The 19,779-nt window shown below is 44.6% G+C and overlaps 1 protein-coding gene across 4 annotated transcripts; it reads right to left on the bottom strand.

The window, feature by feature from the left end:
* Positions 1 to 215: 215 nt before the first annotated feature.
* Positions 216 to 16,701, bottom strand: LOC139419170 (methylsterol monooxygenase 1). 4 transcript variants are annotated; one of them, XM_071169153.1, is made up of 7 exons: positions 16,627 to 16,701; positions 8,051 to 8,186; positions 6,604 to 6,745; positions 5,496 to 5,644; positions 4,577 to 4,703; positions 4,151 to 4,305; positions 216 to 1,554 (listed from the first exon to the last, which is right to left on the bottom strand). In XM_071169153.1, the coding sequence occupies exons 2-7, from the start codon at positions 8,161 to 8,163 to the stop codon at positions 1,374 to 1,376; spliced, it is 867 nt and encodes a 288-aa protein (XP_071025254.1). In that variant the 5' UTR covers positions 8,164 to 8,186; positions 16,627 to 16,701; the 3' UTR covers positions 216 to 1,373. The 4 variants fall into 4 exon arrangements, with proteins under 4 accessions (XP_071025254.1, XP_071025253.1, XP_071025255.1 ...); XM_071169152.1 differs by lacking the exon at positions 16,627 to 16,701 and adding an exon at positions 16,373 to 16,397; XM_071169154.1 differs by lacking the exon at positions 16,627 to 16,701 and adding an exon at positions 15,687 to 15,788.
* Positions 16,702 to 19,779: the final 3,078 nt, after the last annotated feature.

Here is a 19,779-nt window from a genome sequence, read left to right as displayed (position 1 = left end):
TAGACTGAATGGGTATATAGTATCTATATATGAGTTGTTATATTATAGACCTATAGACTTAATGGGTATATAGTATCTATATATGAGTTGTTATATTATGGAACTATAGACTTAATGGGTATATAGTATCTATATATGAGTTGTTATATTATGGAACTATAGACTGAATGGGTATATAGATGTACAGCACCAGTCAACAGTTTGGACACACCTACTGATTCCAGGGTTTTTATTTATTTGTACTATTTTCTACATTGTAGAATAATACATCACTATGAATACAATACATCACTATGAAATAACACATATGGAATCATGTAGTAACCAAAACAGTGTTAAATCAAAATACATTTTATATTTGAGATTTTATAAAGGGTTCTTCCATGAGGACAGCCGAAGAGCCCCCTAGGAACCTCTTTTTCTAAAGAGTCTAGAACCGTACTAAACTGATCTTCTAGAACCGTACTGAACTGATCTTCTAGAACCGTACTGAACTGATCTTCTAGAACCGTACTGAACTGATCTTCTAGAACCGTACTGAACTGATCTTCTAGAACCGTACTGAACTGATCTTCTAGAACCGTACTGAACTGATATTCTAGAACCGTACTGAACTGATATTCTAGAACCGTACTGAACTGATCTAGAACCATAAAATGGAAGTAAAGTGCTTCAATGAGTCCAACTCGTAAAAAAATGGTTTAATTACAATGAACAGTGAAGAAAAACACATTATTAATAATAATCATCTCACCAGGATGTTTTTATTCAGGAACAACGGCCTGATGCTATTGGTCAAGACCAGACAATCAATCAATCAATCAAATGTATTTATAAAGCATGAGCAGATGTCACAAAGTGCTTATACAGAAACCCAGCCTAAAGACCTCCAACATGCCTGATGTTATCAGGGTCCATTTCAATTCCAGACGATTCAAGAAGTGAATCAAACTCCGATTCAAATTCAAAATGTTCCTCATTTAAAAGTATTGAAGAGAATTAGAATTGGAATGTTTGTGTACTTCCTGAATTGGCTGAATTTGAAATGGCATTTGACCCCAACAATGGATGTTATTGGTCAAGACCAAACAAGGGCTGATGTTATTGGTCAAGACCAAACAAGGGCTGATGTTATTGGTCAAGACCAAACAAGTGCTGATGTTATTGGTCAAGACTATTCTACTCTATTTTAGTGTGTTCTTTTCCCACAAGGCATTGCACACTCAGGAGTCCAGTTCTGACCTTCATGAAGTGTGTTTAAGCGTGCATTCATAAGTGCATGTGTGTGTCTGTCTGTGTGTGTGTCTGTCTGTGTGAGTATTTGCGTCCGTCCGTGTGTGCGTGACCGTCTGTGTGTCTGTGTGAGGGTCTGTTTACTGGTTCTTCTTGCTCATCATGTGTCTGTTGTACTGGGAGTCAGTGTGCAGTATCTTGTCCCACCAGGTAAAGGTGGAGGCGTAGTTCCCTACGAAGTTCATATGGTGGAAGTCATGGAAACGAGCTCCGGCATAGAACGGGATCAGGTGGAGAGGGTTGAGAGGGATGTCATACCCACTGGAGAGAGGAGGAGAGGGGAGGCGAGAGGGAGAGGAGAGGGGGAGAGAGGGCGGAGAGGGAGAGGAGGAGGAGAGGAGGAGAGAGGGAGGGAGGAGAGAGGGAGGAGAGAGAGAGAGGGGGAGAGAGAGGAGGAAGGGGAGGAGAGGAGGAGAGAGAGGGGAGGAGAGGAGGGGAGAGGGAGGGAGGAGAGAGAGAGGAGAGGAGAGGAGGGGAGAGAGAGGAGAGGAGAGGAGGGGAGAAGGAGAGGAGGAGGAGAGAGAGGAGAGAAGAGGGGAGGAGAGGAGGAGAGGGGAGGAGAGGAGGGGAGAGGGAGGGAGGAGAGGGAGAGGAGGAGGAGGAGAGAGAGAGAGGGGAGGAGAGGAGAGGAGGGGAGAGGGAGGGAGGAGAGAGGGAGGAGAGGGAGAGGAGGAGGAGGAGAGAGAGAGGGAGAGGGGAGGAGGAGAGGGGAGGAGAGTAGGAGAGAGAGGAGAGGAGGGTGGGGAAGAGGAGGAGAGGGAGGGAGGAGGAGAGGGAGGGAGGGAGGGAGGAGGAGGAGAGGGAGGGAGGGAGGAGGAGAGGGAGGAGGCGAGAGGGAGGGAGGGAGGAGAGGTGGAGAGAAAGGGAAGAGGAGAGAGGGAGGGAGGGAGGGAGGGAGAGAGAGGAGAGGAAGAGAGGATGTTAATTTAACATTGTAACATAATCTACACAAAATCCCCTAAACCCCACTCCACCCGTACACACTCCTCATATGACAACACAGTGTCTGCGTTCCGATTCTCTACCCTTCACTCCTCCTCATGCATTTAAAAGCATTGGATTGGTTCAGGCTCTGCTGGAGGGAGCTTTCACTATACTCCTCACACCAGTCCAGTCCTTTTAAATGCACCAGGGGGAGAGTACGAGGTTCTCGGGAGAAGGGTAGAGAATCAGAATGTTGTCAGAAACAAGAGAACATGGTAGATCTGGAGACCCCTGGTGGCCAGACTAGAGAACAACATGGTAGGGCTGGAGACCCCTGGTGGTCAAACCAGAGAACATGGTAGATCTGGAGACCCCTGGTGGTCAGACCAGAGTACAACAGGCAGGGAGAGCTGGAGACCCCTGGTGGTCAGACCAGAGAACAACAGGCAGGGAGAGCTGGAGACCCCTGGTGGTCAGACCAGAGTACAACAGGCAGGGAGAGCTGGAGACCCCTGGTGGTCAGACCAGAGAACAACAGGCAGGGAGAGCTGGAGACCCCTGGTGGTCAGACCAGAGAACAACAGGCAGGGAGAGCTGGAGACCCCTGGTGGTCAGACCAGAGAACAACAGGCAGGGAGAGCTGGAGACCCCTGGTGGTCAGACCAGAGAACAACAGGCAGGGAGAGCTGGAGACCCCTGGTGGTCAGACCAGAGAACAACAAGCAGGGAGAGCTGGAGACCCCTGGTGGTCAGACCAGAGAACAACAGGCAGGGAGAGCTGCAGACCACTGGTGGTCAGACCAGAGAACAACAGGCAGGGATATATGAAGACCCCTGGTGATCAGACCAGAGAACAACAGGCAGGGAGAGCTGGAGACCCCTGGTGGTCAGACCAGAGAACAACAAGCAGGGAGAGCTGGAGACCCCTGGTGGTCAGACCAGAGAACAACAGGCAGGGAGATATGAAGACCCCTGGTGGTCAGACCAGAGAACAGGCAGGGAGAGCTACAGACCCCTGGTGGTCAGACCAGAGAACAACAGGCAGGGAGAGCTGGAGACCCCTGGTGGTCAGACCAGAGAACAACAGGCAGGGAGAGCTGGAGACCCCTGGTGGTCAGACCAGAGAACAACAGGCAGGGAGAGCTGCAGACCCCTGGTTGTCAGACCAGAGAACAACAGGCAGGGAGCGCTGGAGACCCCTGGTGGTCAGACCAGAGAACAACAGACAGGGAGAGCTGGAGACCCCTGGTGGTCAAACCAGAGAACAACAAGCAGGGAGAGCTGCAGACCCCTGGTGGTCAGACCAGAGAACAACAGGCAGGGAGAGCTGGAGACCCCTGGTGGTCAGACCAGAGAACAACAGGCAGGGAGAGCTGCAGACCCCTGGTGGTCAGACCAGAGAACAACAGGCAGGGAGAGCTGGAGACCCCTGGTGGTCAGACCAGAGAACAACAGGCAGGGAGAGCTGCAGACCCCTGGTGGTCAGACCAGAGAACAACAGGCAGGGAGAGCTGGAGACCCCTGGTGGTCAGACCAGAGAACAACAGGCAGGGAGAGCTGCAGACCCCTGGTGGTCAGACCAGAGAACAACAGGCAGGGAGAGCTGGTCAGACCAGAGAACAACAGGCAGGGAGATATGAAGACCCCTGGTGTTCAGACCAGAGAACAACAGGCAGGGAGAGCTGCAGACCCCTGGTGGTCAGACCAGAGAACAACAGGCAGGGAGCGCTGGAGACCCCTGGTGGTCAGACCAGAGAACAACAGGCAGGGAGAGCTGCAGACCCCTGGTGGTGGTGAGTAAAGTAGATATGCATTTTTCCACAAATAGGAAAAAAAAAGTGTTAGCTGTGTTTACCCTCCACTACACCTCTACCTCCTCTATAGTCTCTAGGAGTGTGTGTGTGTGTGTGTGTGTGTGTGTGTGTGTGTGTACCTGTGTACGTCGATGGTTTCCAGCAGGCGGAAGGCGACCCAGGCCCATAGCAACGTCACGTGGTTACAGAACACCATGATGCCGATGAAGAACCCAGACCCAAGGATCACTGTCTCAGCTGGGTGGGCGTACTCTGCCTGCATGCCAAATGGAGCCTACAGAGACAGAGACAGACACAGACACAGAGAGACAGACAGACAGACATCGGTTATAGCAAGTTTATTTGACATTTTAGTCCGTTAGCAGACACTCTCATCCAGAGCAATGAGGGTTAAATGCCTTGCTCAAGGGCACATCGGCATGTGTGTGTTCGTGCCTGACTGTCTAGCGTGTGTTCGTGCCTGCCTGTCTAGCGTGCATGTGTGTGTGTGTATGTGTGTGTGTGTGTGTGTGTGTGTGCGCGCGCGTGTGTGTGTGTGTACTCACAGTGAACTCGTGGTGCACTTTGTGGATGTGCTTGTAGATACTGCGGTGATGTAGCAGGCGATGGAGGAAATAGTGCCAGGTGTCCTCTATCACAGCACAGCCTAGACACTGAGCTAACAGGTAGGGCCTGGGGAGGGAGAGATAGACAGAACAGCCTAGACACTGAGTTAACAGGTAGGGCCTGGGGAGGGAGAGCTAGACAGAACAGCCTAGACACTGAGTTAACAGGTAGGGCCTGGGGAGGGAGAGATAGACAGAACAGCCTAGACACTGAGTTAACAGGTAGGGCCTGGGGAGGGAGAGCTAGACTTGTGTGCCTACCTCTGCGTTTGTGTGTGTGTGTGTTGGGTCGTACCATTGTGGCATGCTGTCCCAGTCGTAGGGGAGGTTGTGTGTGTGTTGGGTCGTACCATCATGGCATGCTGTCCCATTCGTAGGGGAGGTTGTGTGTGTGTGTGTGTTGGGTCGTACCATCGTGGAATGCTGTCCCAGTCGAAGGGGAGGTTGTGTGTGTGTTGGGTCGTACCATCGTGGCATGCTGTCTCAGTCGTAGGGGAGGTTGTGTGTGTGTTGGGTCGTACCATCGTGGCATGCTGTCCCAGTCGTAGGGGAGGTTGAGTGTGTGTGTTGGGTCGTACCATCGTGGCATGCTGTCCCAGTCGTAGGGGAGGTTGTGTGTGTGTTGGGTCGTACCATCTTGGCATGCTGTCCCAGTCGTAGGGGAGGTTGTGTGTGTGTGTTGGGCCGTACCATCGTGGCATGCTGTCCCAGTCGTAGGGGAGGTTGAGTGTGTGTGTTGGGTCGTACCATCGTGGCATGCTGTCCCAGTCGTAGGGGAGGTTGTGTGTGTGTTGGGTCGTACCATCGTGGCATACTGTCCCAGTCGTAGGGGAGGTTGAGTGTGTGTGTTGGGTCGTACCATCGTGGCATGCTGTCCCAGTCGTAGGGGATGCTGAAGAACTCAGTGAAGTGGTACGTTCCACAGATCATGGGCAGCTGGATACAGAAGTGGTTGAACAGCAGCATCTTGAAACACCTCCACTGTTTCTCCCACGTCTCTGGCTTGTCCTACACACACAGTATATATACACACACACACACACACACACACACACACGGGGAGGGAGTATCATTGTTAAAACTTCCACTTCTTCATCTAACACTCTAACACTAACACCCCCCCGCCTGTTGGATCTAACACCCCCCCCCCCCCCCTACCTGTTGGATCTAACACCCTCCCCTACCGGTTGGATCTAACACCCTTCCCTACCTGCTGGATCTAACACCCTCCCCTACCTGTTGGATCTAACACCCTCTCCTACTTGTTGGATCTAACACCCTCTCCTACTTGTTGGATCTAACACCCGCCCCTACCTGTTGGATCTAACACTCCCCCCACCTGTTGGATCTAACACCCTCCCCTATATGTTGTATCTAACACCCTCCCCTATCTGTTGTATCTAACACCCTCCCCTACCTGTTGGATCTAACACCCTCCTCTCTCTGTTGGATCTAACACCCTCCTCTCCCTGTTGGATCGAACACCCTCCTCTCCCTGTTGGATCGAACACCCTCCTCTCCCTGTTGGATCTAACACCCTCCTCTCCCTGTTGGATCTAACACCCTCCTCTCCCTGTTGGATCTAACACCCTCCTCTCCCTGTTGGATCTAACACCCTCCTCTCCCTGTTGGATCTAACACCCTCCTCTCCCTGTTGGATCTAACACCCTCCTCTCCCTGTTGGATCTAACACCCTCCTCTCCCTGTTGGATCTAACACCCTCCTCTCCCTGTTGGATCTAACACCCTCCTCTCCCTGTTAGATCTAACACCCTCCTCTCCATGTTACATCTAACACCCTCCTCTCCCTGTTAGATCTAACACCCTCCTCTCCCTGTTAGATCTAACACCCTCCTCTTCCTGTTGGATCTAACACCCTCCACAACCTGTTGGATCTAACACCCTCCCCTACCTGTTGGATCTAATACCCTCCCCTATCTTTTGGATCTAACACCCTGTTGGATCTACCTGTTGGATCTTGTACTTCTGCATGAAGGGAAGGAACTGAAACAGGAAACCAGGTAGACAAAACAGGAAGTAGATGGCCTCGTGGACGATGAGAGAACCCCAGGTGGCGATCTGGAATTTAGTGTAGTTCTCATTCACATACCTGGTGGACAGAGATCAACAGACACCGATCAATGAATCAAAGAGTCTAAGAACATGTCCATCTGCTCGTCAGCCAGTCACTGCCTGGAACGTTGTGTAGTCAGCTCGTCAGCCAGTCACTGCCTGGAACGTTGTGTAGTCAGCCAGTCACTGCCTGGAACGTTGTGTAGTCAGCTCGTCAACCAGTCACTGCCTGGAACGTTGTGTAGTCAGCTCGTCAACCAGTCACTGCCTGGAACGTTGTGTAGTCAGCCAGTCACTGCCGGGAACGTTGTGTAGTCAGCTCGTCAGCCAGTCACTGCCTGGAACGTTGTGTAGTCAGCTCGTCAGCCAGTCACTGCCTGGAACGTTGTGTAGTCAGCTCGTCAACCAGTCACTGCCTGGAACGTTGTGTAGTCAGCCAGTCACTGCCTGGAACGTTGTGTAGTCAGCTCGTCAACCAGTCACTGCCTGGAACGTTGTGTAGTCAGCTCGTCAACCAGTCACTGCCTGGAACGTTGTGTAGTCAGCTCGTCAACCAGTCACTGCCTGGAACGTTGTGTAGTCAGCTCGTCAACCAGTCATTCAATCAGCCAGTCAGTCATTATAGTAGTACTACCCCCAGGCGTGCTGTGGTGAAGGCTTCAGGGGGTTGTCAGGTAAAACTGTAGTAGTGTAGTAGGAGTAGTAGTAGTAGTAATAGTAGTAGAAGTAATAGTAGTAATAGTAGTAGTAGTATTAGTAGTGGTATTATAGGGTTAGCTGTATAGCAGCAGTGTAGTGGAAGTAATAGTAGTAATAGTAGTAGTAGTATTAGTAGTAGTATTATAGGCGTAGCTGTATAGCAGCAGTGTAGTGGAAGTAATAGTAGTAGTATATTAGTAGTATATTAGTAGTAATAGCATAGTAGTAGTAGTAGTATTCTAGTCGCAGCATCGTAGTAGTATAGGAATGTATTAGTAGTAGCAGTAGTAGTAGTAGTAGTATATTAGTAGTAATAGTATAGTAGTGTTATAGTAGTACAGTAGTTTAGTAGTAGTAGTATATTAGTAGTATATTAGTAGTAATAGTATAGTAGTGTTATAGTAGTACAGTAGTTTAGTAATAGTAGTATCTTAGTAGTATATTAGTAGTAATAGTATAGTAGTGTTATAGTAGTACAGTAGTTTAGTAGTAGTAGTATATTAGTAGTACTAAAGCAATAGTACACTAATAGTATAGTAGTAGTAGTATAGAAGTTTAGCAGCAGTACAGTAGTAGTAGTAGTAGTATAGTAGCAGTATATTAGTAGTATAGTAGTGGTATAGTAATAGTATAGCAATATTACCCCCAGGCGTATTGTAGTGAAGGCTGAAGAGGGTTGTCAGGTAAAACAGCATCAACATATTCCACGGCCAGGAAGGCAGAGGACAAGATGGTGGCCGTACTGTTCACCTCCATTCTGATTGGCTGGTGGGGATGGGCTGGGAGGAGACAACACGCACACACACATTAATATTAATTGGCTCTGACCAGGAAGAGGCCTGGGCAAACACAATAATGTTTTATACATTCATAACTAGACAACAACATGGACATAGCCACACACACACACACACTGCATAGCCACACACACACACACTGCATAGCCATGGACATAGCCACACACACACTGCATAGCCACACACACACACACTGCATAGCCATGGACATAGCCACACACACACACACTGCATAGCCATGGACATAGCCACACACACACACACTGCATAGCCATGGACATAGCCACACACACACACACTGCATAGCCATGGACATAGCCACACACACACACACACACTGCATAGCCATGGACATAGCCACACACACACACACTGCATAGCCACACACACACACTGCATAGCCACACCCACTGCATAGCCACACACACACACACTGCATAGCCATTAATCAAATAACTACTATATTGTTTGTTTTTAAATAATTAGAAATAAATGTTGCACAAAATAAGATGAAAAACCTCTGGACCAGGACATATATACAGAAATATACAGAGAAAACCTCTAGACCAGGACATATATACAGAAATATACAGAGAAAACCTCTGGACCAGGACATATATACAGAAATATACAGGGAAAACCTCTAGACTAACCAGGACATATATACAGAAATATACAGGGAAAACCTCTAGACTAACCAGGACATATATACAGAAATATACAGGGAAAACCTCTAGACTAACCAGGACATATATACAGGGAAAACCTCTAGACTAACCAGGACATATATACAGAAATATACAGGGAAAACCTCTAGACTAACCAGGACATATATACAGGGGAAACCTCTAGACTAACCAGGACATATATACAGAAATATACAGGGAAAACCTCTAGACTAACCAGGACATATATACAGGGGAAACCTCTAGACTAACCAGGACATATATACAGAAATATACAGAGAAAACCTCTGGACCAGGACATATATACAGAAATATACAGGGAAAACCTCTAGACTAACCAGGACATATATACAGAAATATACAGGGGAAACCTCTAGACTAACCAGGACATATATACAGAAATATACAGGGAAAACCTCTGGACCAGGACATATATACAGAAATATACAGAGAAAACCTCTGGACCAGGACATATATACAGAAATATACAGGGAAAACCTCTAGACTAACCAGGACATATATACAGAAATATACAGGGAAAACCTCTGGACCAGGACATATATACAGAAATATACAGGGAAAACCTCTAGACTAACCAGGACATATATACAGAAATATACAGGGAAAACCTCTAGACTAACCAGGACATATATACAGAAATATACAGGGGAAACCTCTAGACTAACCAGGACATATATACAGGGGAAACCTCTAGACTAACCAGGACATATATACAGAAATATACAGGGAAAACCTCTAGACTAACCAGGACATATATACAGGGGAAACCTCTAGACTAACCAGGACATATATACAGAAATATACAGGGAAAACCTCTAGACTAACCAGGACATATATACAGGGGAAACCTCTAGACTAACCAGGACATATATACAGAAATATACAGAGAAAACCTCTGGACCAGGACATATATACAGAAATATACAGGGAAAACCTCTAGACTAACCAGGACATATATACAGAAATATACAGGGGAAACCTCTAGACTAACCAGGACATATATACAGAAATATACAGGGAAAACCTCTGGACCAGGACATATATACAGAAATATACAGAGAAAACCTCTGGACCAGGACATATATACAGAAATATACAGGGAAAACCTCTAGACTAACCAGGACATATATACAGAAATATACAGGGAAAACCTCTGGACCAGGACATATATACAGAGAAAACCTCTGGACCAGGACATATATACAGAAATATACAGGGGAAACCTCTAGACTAACCAGGACATATCTACAGAAATATACAGGGAAAACCTCTAGACTAACCAGGACATATATACAGAAATATACAGGGAAAACCTCTGGACCAGGACATATATACAGAGAAAACCTCTGGACCAGGACATATCTACAGAAATATACAGGGAAAACCTCTAGACTAACCAGGACATATATACAGGGAAAACCTCTAGACTAACCAGGACATATATACAGAAATATACAGGGAAAACCTCTAGACTAACCAGGACATATATACAGAAATATACAGGGGAAACCTCTAGACTAACCAGGACATATATACAGAAATATACAGGGAAAACTCTGGACTAACCAGGACATATATACAGGGAAAACCTCTAGACTAACCAGGACATATATACAGAAATATACAGGGAAAACCTCTAGACTAACCAGGACATATATACAGAAATATACAGGGAAAACCGCTAGACTAACCAGGACATATATACAGAAATATACAGAGAAAACCTCTGGACTAACCAGGACATATATACAGAAATATACAGGGAAAACCTCTAGACTAACCAGGACATATATACAGAAATATACAGGGAAAACCTCTAGACTAACCAGGACATATATACTGAAATATACAGGGAAAACCTCTAGACTAACCAGGACATATATACAGAAATATACAGGGGAAACCTCTAGACTAACCAGGACATATATACAGAAATATACAGAGAAAACCTCTGGACTAACCAGGACATATATACAGGGAAAACCTCTAGACTAACCAGGACATATATACAGAAATATACAGAGAAAACCTCTAGACTAACCAGGACATATATACAGAAATATACAGGGAAAACCTCTAGACCAGGGGTGTCAAAGTCAAATGGACGGAGGGCCAAATAAAAAAATCAGCTACAAGACGAGGGCCGGACTGTTCGAATGTTCATTGAAAAATTTTTAAATGACGCATATAGTCTAGTGAACCTAATTGAACCTACTGAAAACCTAACAAATATATTACAATATGATCAGATAAATAAAGCAATATTTTCTTATGGCTCTGTCAGTAATCTTTAATTTTCAACAGACACAAAAGACAAATTTCCTTTATATAAATATCCCCATAACATGAACATTAAATGAAAGAAACCGGTATTCAAGGCACCATCAGTAGACTATATTTTCTATTTTAGCAAAAGTGGGCTAAATTTACTTCAAAGAAAAAACAATAATAGCAATTTTCTATCATCCACTCAACTGAAATATTTTTAAAATATAATTGGATTGAAATACAAAAAAATAAAGTGCAAAAATCTATTAATCAAAAACAACACTTTGTTTAAGGAGAAGTAACATGCAGTGAAAACAAATATTAAATTTTAACTTTTAAACTTGAACTGAGTAAAAACTCTAAATATGTGATTGCACAGTAATGTTCACTTGTTTGAGGTTGAGGGTGATACTTGGTGGTGTCCCATCTTTTCCACAAGTTCATCAATGTTCGGGGTAAGGCTCTGAGCTGAAGAAATCCTCAGAATTGAGTGGAGGTGTTCAGCAGTAAGTCGACTTCTGTGTGATGTTTTGTTCAGGTTCATCAAAGAAAACAGTTGTTCACACAGGTATGTGCTGCCAAACATAGACAACGTTTGAGCAGCCTGGATGCGCAGCTGGGGCATTGTGCCGGGGAGGAAACGGGCGAACTCCGCAGCACCCACTGCCGCATATTTTGCCCTCAGTGCATCATTGCATTGGAGGTCAATCAACTCCATTTGGAGGTTTGGTGGTGAGCTTTCCACGTCAACAGCAAATGGGTTACCGAGCAGTTCCAACCTGCTTTTTTGTGCTTCAAAGTCAGCAAATCGGCGTCGAAAGTCAGCGGCAAGCATACCTATTTTATCAGCCAACTGTGTGCTCGGGAACGCACTGGTAGAGAGCTTCTCTTTCATGGTCTGGCAGCTGGGAAAGTGGCTCAAATTTTCTTTCCGCATCTGCGTCTCCCACAGAGTCAGTTTGGTTTTAAATGCCTTCACTGTACTGTACATATCAGAGATGACACGATCCCGACCCTGCAGCTGCAAGTTTATTGCATTCAGATGACTCGTAATGTCACACAGAAAAGCCATTTCACACAGAAACATTTCGTCTCGGAGTTGTGTTGTGTCTTTCCCTTTGCTGTCCAAGAACAGACAAATCTCCTCACGAAGCTCGAAACATCTTTGAAGCACCTTTCCCTGGCTTAGCCATCGCACCTCTGTGTGATAAGGCAAATCACCATGCTCCGTTTCTAACTCCGTCAGAAATGCCTTGAACTGGCGGTGATTCAAACCTTTGGCTCTGATAAAGTTAACTGTGCGCGTGATGATGCTCATTACATGCTCCATTTTCAAGGCTTTACCGCACAACGCTTCCTGGTGTATGATACAATGATAAGCTGTCAGCTCACCTGTCGCGTTTTCCTCTTGCATCTTTTCCCGTATCTTCGCCACCAGTCCGCTCCTGTGTCCACACATCGCAGGTGCTCCGTCGGTTGTCAAACCCACGAGTTTTTCCCAAGGCAGCTCCATCTCATTTACACATCTTGACACCTCTTCATACAAATCATGCCCCGTAGTTGTGCCATGCATAGGACGTAAAGCCAAAAACTCCTCTGTCACGCTTAGGTTGGAGTCCACTCCGCGGATGAAAATTGACAACTGGGCAATGTCAGAAATGTCGGTGCTCTCATCCACAGCCAAGGAATATGCAATAAAATCTTTTCCCTTTTTCACAAGCTGCTCTTTTAGATTGATGGACAACTGGTCTACTCTCTCGGCAATGGTGTTTCTGCTCAGACTCACATTTAAAAAGAGTTGCCTTTTTTCTGGGCAAACTTCGTCACAAACTTTAATCATGCAGTTTTTGATGAAATCCCCCTCCGTAAATGGCCGGGCTGATTTAGCGATCTCTTCTGCCAAAATAAAACTGGCCTTGACAGTTGCGTCCGCGTGTGTGTCCGCGTGTTTCGTTTCATAATGTCGTCTCAGATTATACTCTTTCAGTACCGCCACACTTTCTCCACACAGAAGACACACAGGTTTTCCAGCTACCTTCGTGAACATATACTCCGACTCCCACCTTGTTTGAAACCCCCGGTTCTCAGTATCCACCTTCCGTTTTGCCATTTTTGATGGGTATCTGAAAGTTAATTTTACTGTGATGCTGACGACTGCTGTGCCAATAAATATTGAAATGAAGCAGCCTACTGCTCGGTGCGTCACCTTTGCATTGTGGGAAATGTAGTATTGGTGCGTGTAAAAGATCTGCGGGCTGCCGGCTTGCTGCGGGCCGGTTCTAATAATAAATCAAGATCATCCCAGGGGCCGTAAAAAACCTTCTTGCGGGCCGGATGTGGCCCGCGGGCCTTGACTCTGACATATGTGCTCTAGACTAACCAGGACATATATACAGAAATATACAGGGAAAACTCTGGACTAACCAGGACATATATACAGAAATATGCAGGGAAAACCTCTAGACTAACCAGGACATATATACAGAAATATACAGGGAAAACTCTGGACTAACCAGGACATATATACAGAAATATACAGGGAAAACCTCTAGACTAACCAGGACATATATACAGAAATATACAGGGAAAACCGCTAGACTAACCAGGACATATATACAGAAATTTACAGGGGAAACCTCTAGACTAACCAGGACATATATACAGAAATATACAGGGAAAACCTCTAGACTAACCAGGACATATATACAGAAATATACAGGGAAAACCTCTAGACTAACCAGGACATATATACAGGGAAAACCTCTAGACTAACCAGGACATATATACAGAAATATACAGGGAAAACCTCTAGACTAACCAGGACATATATACAGAAATATACAGGGAAAACCTCTAGACTAACCAGGACATATATACAGAAATATACAGGGAAAACCTCTAGACTAACCAGGACATATATACAGGGGAAACCTCTGGACTAACCAGGACATATATACAGAAATATACAGGGGAAACCTCTGGACTAACCAGGACATATATACAGAAATATACAGGGAAAACCTCTAGACTAACCAGGACATATATACAGAAATATACAGGGAAAACCTCTAAACTAACCAGGACATATATACAGGGAAAACCTCTAGACTAACCAGGACATATAGTTCCAGTCAAAAGTTTGGACACACCTACTCATTCCAGGGTTCTAGAACACCTACTCATTCAAGGGTTTTTCTTTGTTTTTACTGTTTTCTACATTGTAGATTAATAGTGAAGACATCAAAACTATGAAATAACACATATGGAATCATGTAGTAAATATATTTTATATTTGAGATTCTTCAAAGTAACCACCCTTTGCCTTGATGACAGCTACAATGCTTTTCCAACCGTCTTGAAGGAGTTCCCACATATGCTGAGCTCTTGTTGTCTGTTTTTCCTCCACTCTGCGGTCCAACTCATCCCAAACCATCTCATTTGGGTTGAGGTCGGGTGATTGTAGAAGCCAGGTAATCTGATGCAGCACTCCATCTCTCTCCTTCTTGGTCAAATAGCCCTTACACAGCCTGGAGGTGTGTTGAGTCATTGTCCTGTTGAAAAACAAATGGTAGTCCCACTAAGCCCAAACCAGATGGGATGGCGTATCGCTGCAGAATGCTGTGGTAGCCATGCTGGTTAAGTGTGCCTTGAATTCTAAATAAATCACAGACAGTGTCACCAGCAAAGCACCCCCACACCATAACACCTCCTCCGCCATGCTTCACGGTGGGAACCACACACCATCACACCTCCTCCTCCATGCTTCACGGTGGGAACCCCACACCATCACATCACCTCCATGCTTCACGGTGGGAACCCCACACCATCACACCTCCTCCTCCATGCTTCACGGTGGGAACCCCACACCATCACACCTCCTCCTCCATGCTTCACGGTGGGAACATGTCGTAATCCGTTCACCTTAGATGCAAAGACATGTGACAAAAATCTCCAATTTGGACTCATCAGACCAAAGGACAGACTTCCACTGGTCTAATGTCCACTGCTCGTGTTTCTTGCAAGTCTATTCTTCTTATTGGTGTCCTTTAGTAGTGGTTCCTTTGCTGCAATTCAACCATGAAGGTCTGATCCACACAGTCTCCTCTGAACAGTTGATGTTGAGATGTGTCTGTTACTTGAACTCTGTGAAGCATTTATTTGGGCTGCAATCGGAGGTGCAGTTAACTCTAATGAACTTATCCTCTGCAGCAGAGGTAACTCTGGGTCTTCCCTTCCTGTGGCGGTTCTCAAGAGAGCCAGTTTTCTCATAGCACTCGAAGAAACTTTTAGTTCTTCAAATGTTCCGTATTGACTGATCTTCATGTCTTCAAGAAATGATGGACTGTTGTTTATCTTTGCTTATTTGAGCTGTTCTTGCCATAATAAGGACTATTTGGTAAAATACCATCTTCTGTATACCACCCCTACCTTGTCACAACACAACTGATTGGCTCAAACGCATTAAGAAGGAAAGAAATACCACAAATGAACTTTTAACAAGGCACACCTGTTAATTGAAATGCATTCCAGGTGACTACCTCATGAAGCTGGTTGGGAGAATGCCAAGAGTGTGCAAAGCTGTCATCAAGGCAAAGGGTGACTACTTTGAAGAATCTCAAATATAAAATATATTTTGATTATTTATTTTTTTTTACAATAAAGAGAAGGGATTTTATAACATACTGCAAAAAAATGACAATAAATTAAAAAATATAATAGATGAAAACAACAATTATACAGGGAAAGGGGTTCATGTGTATTATTACTGTGTACAGATTGACAATGAGAAAGCCTATATCAGTGATCACCAGTATGGAATGTGAATGTGACGTAACAATGTCACGGAGTTGAGATCCATATTGAACCAGACCCATTATTATGTTATCGAGCCGTTACAGACTCAACACTTCTTATGTCCAATAACAGTCTGATGAACTGGATCATGCGAATTATTAGAGTGAAAAAATGTCCGTAAAAAGGTTTTAACAATCCTCACTAGATGTTATAGAAATATTCAACTTGCCGCTTTACAGGAGTGTTTAAAATAAAAAGGTATTGTTTTGTCAACTCGGTTAAATAGAGACTAAAACATTACAGCTGGAAGACTTCAGTGTCCCTTTGGGAAGGCGAGCAATGTTTCATTCCTGCGTCGGTTAGATACCTAGACTTCTCTTCGCACCGAGTTTCTCTTACCGTTGTGCATTTATCTGATCGTTGGCTACTTTGTCTCGTTATTGTCCGGTGAACAACTACAACATAACACGGCACCTAAACATTTATAAAACTTTACAGCACAGTACCATATATCTGACCCATCTAACGCAACAGTCGGTATTAAACCCTATCTGGCATTACACCGCAAAAGTTACCTCTGCGTTAGAATATAAAACAAATGTTTCGTTATTGATTAGATTTAAGAACATGAATATAATATGTTAATATATTACCTTGGTGCAGCTGTGGGTCCGTCTACCTGAGTGAGAGGCTGCCGTGTGGCGACTAGTACAGTATTATCTACGAGCCTGATTGGACGAGGGGAGAGGAGACTGACGTCAGGGGGCCGAGCGCGCGCTCTGATTGGCCCCGGGAATGGAGTGATGATAGTGAGACGCGGAGTTCCTAAAGCAACGACCAATCAGCGAGCAGCAGGGCTTTCATAACGTCAGAGCGTTATACAGACAGTAGGAGGAGAGAGGATGGGGTGGTGGGTGTGGGTGTATGAGCGTGTGTGTTCTGTAACCAGAAAACTTTACAAAGAGTAACAGAGGTGTCCATTGGTCTCTCTCTCCCCCTCCAGGGAGAGCAGGGGAGATCCATATTGGACCAGAACCAATATGGAGCACATGTTGGTTCTAACCCAGCAGTAACCTACCAGACGCAGCACATATTGGTTCTAACCCAGCAATAACCTACCTGACGCAGTACATGTTGGTTCTAACCCAGCAGTAACCTACCTGACGCAGTACATGTTGGTTCTAACCCAGCAGTAACCTACCTGACGCAGTACATGTTGGTTCTAACCCAGCAGTAACCTACCTGACGGAGCACATATTGCTTCTAACCCAGCAATAACCTACCTGACGCAGCACATATTGGTTCTAACCCAGCAGTAACCTACCTGATGGAGCACATATTGGTTCTAACCCAGCAGTAACCTACCTGATGGAGCACATATTGGTTCTAACCCAGCAGTACATGTTGGTTCTAACCCAGCAGTAACCTACCTGACGCAGTAGATGTTGGTTCTAACCCAGCAGTACATGTTGGTTCTAACCCAGCAGTAACCTACCTGACGCAGTAGATGTTGGTTGTAACCCAGCAGTAACCTACCTGACGCAGTAGATGTTGGTTGTAACAGTAGTAACTAGCAGTAATACACCTGAACCAATCAAACTGTTGAATAGTGACTAGAGGTCGACCAATTATGATTTTTCAACCCCGATACCGATACGATTATTGGAGGACCAAAAAAAGACAATATCGATTAATCAGACGATTTTGTATTTGTTGTTGTTGTTGTAATAATGACAATTACAACAATACTGAATGAACACTTATTTTAACTTAATATAATACATCCATTTAGCCTCAAATAAATAATGAAACATGTTCAATTTGGTTTAAATAATGCAAAAACAAAGTGTTGGAGAAGAAAGTAAAAGTGCAATATGTTCCATGTAAGAAAGCTAACGTTTCAGTTCCTTGCTCAGAACATTTGAAAGCTGGTGGTTCCTGTTGCATCTCTAGGGGCGCTATTTCATTTTTGGATAAAAAACGTTCCCGTTTTAAGCGCAATATTTTGTCACGAAAAGATGCTCGACTATGCATATTCTTGACAGTTTTGGAAAGAAAACACTCTGAAGTTTCAGAATCTGCAAAGATATTGTCTGTAAGTGCCCCAGAACTCATTCTACAGGCGAAACCAAGATGAAACGTCAAACAGGAAATGAGCAGAATTTCTGAAGCTCTGTTTTCTAATGTCTCCTTATATGGCTGTGAATGCGACAGGAATAAGCTTAGACCTTCTGCCGTTTCCCCAAGATGTCGGCAGCATTGTGACGTATTTGTAGGCATATCATTGGAAGATTGACCATAAGAGACTACATTTTCCAAGTGTCCGCCTGGTGTCCTGCGTCGAAATTGGTGCGCAAAGCCAGGTGCAAGTATTTTTCCATTTGATTGAGAGGAGAAACCATGCTTTCACGAACGATATATCATCGAAGAGATATGTGAAAAACACCTTGAGGATTGATTCTAAACAACGTTTGCCATGTTTTCAGTCGATATTATGGAGTTAATTTGGAAAAAAAGTACGCGTTTTGAGGACTGAATTTTCGGGGTTTTTTGGTAGCCAAATGTGATGTACAAAACGGAGCTATTTCTAATACACAAAGAATCTTTTTGGAAAAACTGAGCATTTGCTATCTAACTGAGAGTCTCCTCATTGAAAACATCTGAAGTTCTTCAAAGGTAAATGATTTTATTTGAAGGCTTTTATGTTTTTGTTGAAATGTTGCCTGCTGGATGCTAACGCCAAATGCTACGCTAGCTAGCTACTTTTACACAAATTATTGTTTTCCTATGGTTGAGAAGCATATTTTTAAAATCTGAGATGACAGTGTTGTTTACAAAAGGCTAAGCTTGAGAGATGGCATATTTATTTCATTTCATTTGCGATTTTCTTGAATAGTTAACGTTGCGTTATGCTAATGAGCTTGAGTCTGTATTCACGATCCCGGATCCGGGATGGGGAGATCAGAAAGGTCCTTTTAACATGAGTCTTCAATATTCCCAGGTAAGAAGTTTTAGGTTGTAGTTATTATAGGAATTATAGGACTATTTCCCTCTATACCATTTGTATTTCATTAACCTTTGACTATTGTATGTTCTTATAGGCACTTTAGTATTGCCAGTGTAACAGTATAGCTTCCGTCCCTCTCCTCGCCCCTACCTGGGCTCGAACCAGGAACACAACGACAACAGCCACCCTCGAAGCAGCGTTACCCATGCAGAGCAAGAGGAATAACTACTAGAAGGCTCATAGCGAGTGACGTTTGAAACGGGTTACACCAGCCTCATCTCGGAGTTGATAGGCTTGAAGTCATAAACAGCCCAATGCTTGAAGCACAACGAAGAGCTGCTGGCAAACACAGGAAAGTGTTGTTTGAATTAATGTTTACGAGCCGTAAAGCTGCTGTTTACCATCAAATCATAGACTTAGTTAAAACATGATAACACACAGAAATACGAGCCTTTGGTCATTAATATGGTCGAATCCAGAAACTATCATTTCGAAAACAAAACGTTTATTCTTTCAGTGAAATACGGAACCGTTCCGTATTTTATCTAACAGGTGGCATCCATCAGTCTAAATATTCCTGTTACACAACCTTCAATGTTATGTCATAATTACGTAAAATTCTGGCAATTTGTTGGCAATGAGCCAGGTGGCCCAAACTGTTGTATATACACTGACTCTGCGTGCAATGAACACAAGAGAAGTGACACCATTTCACCTCAAATCAAAATACATCAAATCAAATCAAATTGATTTGTCACATTCAGTGCTAGTGTTAAAAAAAGTTTGAAATATCCAATAA

Source organism: Oncorhynchus clarkii, chromosome 10 (genome assembly GCF_045791955.1).
Source record: "Oncorhynchus clarkii lewisi isolate Uvic-CL-2024 chromosome 10, UVic_Ocla_1.0, whole genome shotgun sequence".
Lineage (NCBI taxonomy): Eukaryota > Metazoa > Chordata > Actinopteri > Salmoniformes > Salmonidae > Oncorhynchus > Oncorhynchus clarkii.
Note: the sequence above shows the minus strand (reverse complement) of the source record. Positions and strands in the feature narration are given on the sequence as shown.

Coding starts and splice junctions, on each gene's coding strand:
- LOC139419170 (XM_071169151.1), bottom strand. CDS start 14,726: ATGACTCAACACACCTCCAGGCTGTGTAAGGGCTATTTGACCAAGAAG. Junction 6,746..8,050: donor TCACTACAATACGCCTGGGG/GTAATATTGCTA, acceptor TCTGTCCACCAG/GTATGTGAATGAGAACTACA. Junction 1,555..4,150: donor GAAACCATCGACGTACACAG/GTACACACACAC, acceptor TCCTCTCTCCAG/TGGGTATGACATCCCTCTCA.